Here is a 6,238-nt window from a genome sequence, read left to right on the forward strand (position 1 = left end):
ATGTTAATTTACAAACTAAAGTACATGATAATACATCAAAGTATCTATAGTATGAGAAGTAACAGAAACAGAATAAGGTATAACAAAGTAAGTAACAAGATTAGAACAAAGTCAAGTAAAGTAGAAGAGGAGTTGCATATGAGGAACAAGGCATAGATGATTGCATAGATCATAAGTCAGAGTAATTGGAAATGCTCAGTAAATCTTCATTGCGTAAAAACCAAATACCGGAATCGGATATCGGAATCGAATGCCGGAGTTGGCACGGATATAACACACTTACAACCTCCCTCGCGGTATCCACCACTTTGCATGTCCCCCGTGGGGCATCAGAATCTTCGCAGCAGATAACAGCCTTTAGGTCTCCCAAATTGTATACAGGCGAGACACACACCACACTCAGTAGACTTCCGACGTATGCCTTAGGCACAAAACAGAAATAAAAATTGGATTCAAAAAAAAAAAAAAAAGGGCCAGGCAGTGCCTTGGTGCAAATTCAAAATATCATCAAATATATATTGACAAATTTATTTTTCACAACAAAGCAACCAATATGAGGTACAAATAAAGCTTCAGATCCAATTGCCTCCAAAAGGACTTCAAAGTTGGTGTTTCTATCGGGTATCTAAAATGGAGGAGGACAATTAAGTGGTGTTAAGCCAACTGTGACTGTGTGCGGCGCATCAAAGTTGCCACCTTTCCCATAGATGATGAGATTGGTAACAGAGTTCGGCGGGTGGTCACCTACATTGTCGCTTGACATTAGACCCTGATAAACAAATTAGTCCCTTGGATAAATATGCCCGGGACTTTTAACAGCTTACCGTCATTTGGCAGAGCCAAGGCCTGGGCTCCAAGTAGAGCACTTGCGAAGAAAACGGCAAGAGAAGCTGCAAGGATGAACTTGGTCATCTGGTTATATGAACTGGCGGACCATGAGACTTGGGGCTCCCTTTATATACTGCTTGAACCTGATTTCTGTAACCTAAAAAAATCGATGCAACTCAAAAAAGTTGAAGATGATCAATTCTTTTCAAGTTGAGATGGCGTATGCTGGAAATCTTTGGGTGGTGCAACAGGCCCGGGCGAACAAAGACTTATCCGAGTCGAGGGCTGAGCTTCTCCTCCATTGATTTCTCTCAGACATGAGTTCAAACAGACCACATGCCTTCGAAGTTCGCGCGCCAAGCCGACATATCTATAATTGTGAACGATAAGGCAACTGGGCTCGAACGGCTTCGATCTCGGAATGTACCAGTGGCATGTTATCGCCGTCGACGACGAGAGCATCAATGATATTGATGTAATTCAACCCGCGAGAAGACGGAATCCAGCGAGGATCTAGGAAGGGGCGAGAATCTGATCCGCGCGCGACATACGATATTGATTTGGCGTAGAGGTAGACAGACCTGGGAGAAAGCTAACAAAGATGTTGTTTATTAAAGAGCATGCACCGGTGCATATGCCAGCGTGCTTACCCCCAGCTTCGCGATGGATTCGACTCAGGCTGCGAACATCACTTCATTCGCACCAGAAGGCGAGACCGCCTTCGATCTGTGGATCGAGAAGTCGTTCCTCGATGGGTTCGCACTGGCTGGTGTTGGATACGGTTCGTGGCTTTGTCGCGTTTTTTTATTTCCTTACCTGAATACTTCCGTTCATGATCAGGTGTCCTCCTTGTGTTGACCTGGCAGACCATGCACTCGTTCTCCAACTTTCCCAGGGGAAGTAGGCCGTGGGGACTGGTCGGGTACGCCGTAATGATGTTTGCACTGGCTACAATCGGCTACGGCAGCGCAACGAAAATCAATGAGCGTTCTTTCGTCCAAGATCGAAACGCACCGGGGGGACCCAGTGGATTCGAAATCATCTCATTCACATCGCCCGTGAACATGATGGGTGTTGTCGCGTTCGTTGGCGCAGTCCACAAACCTGACTTTGGCTGAACCACACCTAGATATGTTATTTTGAGTTGGCTTGCTGATGGTCTTGTGGTACGTTGGAGCATATAAACACCGTTTAAAGACTGAAATTAACCCAGTTGTGGCGCTTTTGGCTCGTCTGGGGATGTAGTTACATCTATACGATATTCCCGGCATTAATGCTGCTGGGCTCGGTCAGTAAGTCACTGGATTCGCTCCAATGATCAGGAATAATGCGCACTAGTTTCGTCCCTGGCGCTTATCGTCACGAGCTTCCAGCTCGAGAACTCCTTCTGGGCTGCCCGCTCCGTCCAGTTCGGCACTGCATACTGGTCACTCTCCATTTCGCTCAACATTTTGCTTACACTGCTTATCGTGGGGCGGATCCTCGTCCTACGCAAGCGTGTCAAGGGCACACTCGGGGCACAGCACGCCCAGCAGTACTTCTCCTCGGCGGCAATGATCATCGAGTCAGCCTCGCTCTATGCAGTGGTCGGTCTTATATTCATCGTCACGTATGCTCGCAGCAGTTCGGTGCAAAACCTGGTCTTTCCCATCCTGGGCCAAGTTCAGGTATGCGCATGCTTCCAAAATATTTGTAGGACTCACCAGGTGCAGGCAATAGCGCCGATGCTCATCCTGTCGCGCGTTGCGCAAGGTCGGGCCTGGTCACAGAGCACGATCCAGGCTACAACTGTGTTGAGCGTCAATGCGAATGGCGGAAGTGCGACCAACATTGGACTGGGAAGTTTGCCCTCGCGGCAGCCTGGGGCGGGGGTTGACACCGTTACAGGGGCCCAAGTCTCCAACGATAAACAGACCGAATCGATGCATTCCCTCCCATATACGTCGCAAGTATAATGTTTATAGTGATTTAATGCGAATCCAGCGGGAACGTTATCAGCCCAGTGCTCGTTTACCCAGTGCCCGAGTTACATCAACATCCTTTCAGTTCCGAGTTGGGTATTCGACGCGCAAGATGCCATGACTGTGGTCCTCTCCTTTGAGTCACCCCCATCGACACAGTGTACTTGGTTTTCCCGGTTCAACACTCGACCCGACCAGGAGTTGCTACGAGCCATTTTTGACCTCTAGGGTAGATACTGCTTGATCATGCGGAGACGATGGTGGATGGCGCAAGGCGATATCACGGGCCCGGTATTTCGATGTTTGGGAGACTACTGCTCTTCTTCCGGTCGTGTCATTAACGGAAGTGGAAACAAGCAAGAGCGAGTCTATTGCCGTTGAGCGTTGAGTTGTAAGCCTGGTGGACATGGGGTCAGCAGCCTGATGTTTCTGGTCAAAGGACACTCACCCGCGTCCAGTTCTGGCCGCAATTGAAAGGCTTTCCCGGAACCATCCTCGGCTGGTGTCGACCATAACTCCTGGCTCGAGCCTTCCAAGGCCTTCCCTCCCTCCCATTACCAAGTTGGAAGCCGTGATAGCCATATATACAGGGAGCCAGGGTTGGAGTTGGTCCCGAAAACGAGTGGAAGCAAGGGTGAAGTGCAATATCGGTGGAAGGATGCAGACTTGTCTTCGCGGATGTTGACCGCCGGGCGGACTCGTTCTGAAGTATCAATATTGGTTTGAGGATTTGGGTGACGCTGGAAGTCGTGGGTAAACTATTTGAGTCGCTGCTTAGAGAAGTTGAAGAAGATGTGCGCAACTTGACTCGGAAGCGACCTGATTATATGGAGAATGTAGAAAGTAACGGAGAGCGCCGGCGGCGTGAACCACAGAAGGTGATCTTTTCGTGACGATGCCTTGCCAAGTTGCAGCCCATGTATGAACCAAGAGAGGCAAACTTGAAGGGACGGCGTCGGCGGCGTATAAGGTTCGGAAAGAGTGTCAGAATTGCGTGACCGTTCCGCTGTCAACAGAAACTTGGTTGATTCCCGCCGCCATGGGCCACCCAGACTCCGCCCGACCGTGACGTTGTACCACACCCACACACTCCCACAGCCCACACAATAATTGTGTACGTGTATGTGTGACCATGCGGTGGCTTGCCAACTCGAAGCGCCGAGCGGTGTTTAAGTACTCTGCAGACCACAACAGAAGTCTAAGACTCAAGAGCGATGGAAAACTCAAAAGTATGCCTACGTTATGCTCGATTGCGGACGCTATGCTGAGTCCACATACACAGGCGGACCCTTTGCCTGTACCAACGCCAATCCCACCTCTGGAAGACGAAGCGGCTTCGCGAGCTTTTTTGGTTGCCTGGGTGTGTTGTCGCTTTCAACAAAGAAGGGTCTGCTGAAGGAGGACAGGATCCCATACTGGCCCATGCATGCGTCTGAGACCCTCGCTCGCCAGATGACCATCCCTAATCTGGCCCGTAGAGCACGAGAGCAGCTCGGCACTTTTGATTTCGACCAACTCAAAGTGCAAGCATTCCACCTCAAGGTCGCGTCCATACATCTTCTTGCTATTGGCGGTGGTAACTTTGTGAGTGGCAACAGTTTTTTCTGGGGTATCGACTCAGATTTTTTTTAAAATCAATAGGTGTTCCTCATCGCGCTTACCGACAAAACCGATTTTATCGCTCGTCTTCGGATACCCACCGCTGGAGTATCTGCCGAGAGCGTCTCCGCCGAACTCCTATCCGAGGTTGCAACGATGCAATTCGTTGCGAAGCATACTACTATTCCCGTTCCCGCCATCTTAGGCTGGAATAAAACCTCCGAACCGGTCGGGACACCCTACATCTTCATGGAACGAGCCTTGGGCGTACCCCTCGCGCGGGCCTCGCCTCTTTTCACGACCGAATCCTGGCGCCGTCTTACTGCGCAAGTTGCCGATTTCGAGCAACAGCTCGTGGACCACCCTCTGGAAGCCATTGGGGCGATAACTGATGATGATGGTACTGTTGGTCCACCACTACACCACTACATGTTCCTTCCGCCGAACTCTCCTCGTTTCACATCCTCGCGCGACTACCTTATGGCCCGTCTGCGTGGCGCCCAAGAACACATTCCCGACCCTGTCGAGTGGCAAAATACGCGGGCGCTCTATTCGGAAGACAGCGGGGGCAGCAACGCAGATTCGCTCACCAGGGACGAGTTTTATAACTACCTTGAGCGACTACATGCCCATGCAATGACGATGAAATCGATACCCGAACTTTTCCGACTTGCCCACGCAGATTGGCACTCGCTCAACGTCCTCGTCCGCTCAGCGGAAGACCCTACAGTTGTAGCAGTCGTTGACTGGCAAGGATCCCATGTGCGGCCCATCTGGGACCATCCCTACCACTGTTTCATGGCTCCGCTTTTCCAGCGCGACAACTACGACGTGGCCGTGCCCGAGGACGAACTTGGCGAACTGTGGGCCTCTCTGCGAGGCAACATGCCGCTCCCGGAATCGTGGTTTTGGGTGGATACTCTCGATATTCATCAATAGTAATCCCTTTCACTTGACGAAAGAGGCCGTGGAGAAGGTTCTGGCTGAATATGTATCGGAATCTCAGTAATATCCCGGCTGTTGGAATCGTAAAACACCAGTGCTGAGAATCTCTCAGCATAGTTCCAAGCCCGCCCATCGATATCCTGTTTCTCCGAGCCTCTCGCCTTTTGCCTCCGAATCGCGAGCTCCATTTTCTTCAAGCGCTCTTGTAGGATAACAAGGTTTACGGAGCACCGTTCTGAACGTAAAACTCGACCCTCCCAATCCCCCTCAGCGTCAGCCTGTCCCCGTCCCATTGCCGCCACTCGTCCCCGCCTCCGCCTGCCCCAGCCGTGGCTCCCTAAAAAGTAACCGCATCAAGCCTCATTATTGGTGCCGCAACCTCCACGAATTTACGTACAAATCTGCCTCGCTCAACGGTGTGTTCTGCAGCAAATACCGCCGCCACTGGGTGTTGCCGCCCCGCGCAAGATGCAGCGCCCGCGCGGCCTGGTCCCACGAGAGGCTGGTGGCGGAGACAATGTCGCTGAGGATCGCGGTGTCGCTGCGCAGGAGCCTGGCGTCGTCGTTGTGATGGGAGATCAGCACATCACATCACCACATCATGTCACGTAGTTGACATGATCTCAGACACAGCAGAGAGGCATACCACAACGTGGTGACGAGAGCGGCATTCGAAGACACACATAGTGGTGAAAGCAGCAGGAAACTGGCGAGTAGAAGCAGAGACAATAAGGGTCGCTATACAAAGTCAGCGCCAAGAACAGAGCAGCAATCAGACGCTGAAAGCCTACCATCATCCACACCGCCGACATCGTCAGCATCTTACCAGTCCACGCAATACAGCCAAGGGACAATCACCCCGCCAACGTCACCCAGTCACCGGCCCCAATACAGGCGGCAGCTAT

At 51.4% G+C, this 6,238-nt stretch overlaps 2 protein-coding genes across 2 annotated transcripts; both read left to right on the forward strand.

The window, feature by feature from the left end:
* Positions 1-1,491: 1,491 nt before the first annotated feature.
* MIND_01314900 (uncharacterized protein) lies at positions 1,492-2,783 on the forward strand (the record flags this gene model as incomplete). Its single annotated transcript, XM_037369604.1, has 6 exons — positions 1,492-1,609; positions 1,669-1,909; positions 1,958-1,994; positions 2,042-2,120; positions 2,167-2,495; positions 2,541-2,783. 6 exons carry the CDS (start codon positions 1,492-1,494, stop codon positions 2,781-2,783), a joined length of 1,047 nt encoding a protein of 348 aa, XP_037214102.1.
* Positions 2,784-3,921: 1,138 nt separating this feature from the next.
* On the forward strand, positions 3,922-5,327 carry MIND_01315000 (Altered inheritance of mitochondria protein 9, mitochondrial; the record flags this gene model as incomplete). Its single annotated transcript, XM_037369605.1, has 5 exons — positions 3,922-3,926; positions 3,974-4,018; positions 4,072-4,149; positions 4,196-4,373; positions 4,431-5,327. The coding sequence occupies 5 exons, from the start codon at positions 3,922-3,924 to the stop codon at positions 5,325-5,327; spliced, it is 1,203 nt and encodes a 400-aa protein (XP_037214103.1).
* Positions 5,328-6,238: the final 911 nt, after the last annotated feature.

This window comes from Mycena indigotica, assembly GCF_014461135.1.
Source record: "Mycena indigotica strain 171206Taipei chromosome Unknown Mind.scaff0014, whole genome shotgun sequence".
Classification (NCBI taxonomy): Eukaryota; Fungi; Basidiomycota; class Agaricomycetes; order Agaricales; family Mycenaceae; genus Mycena; species Mycena indigotica.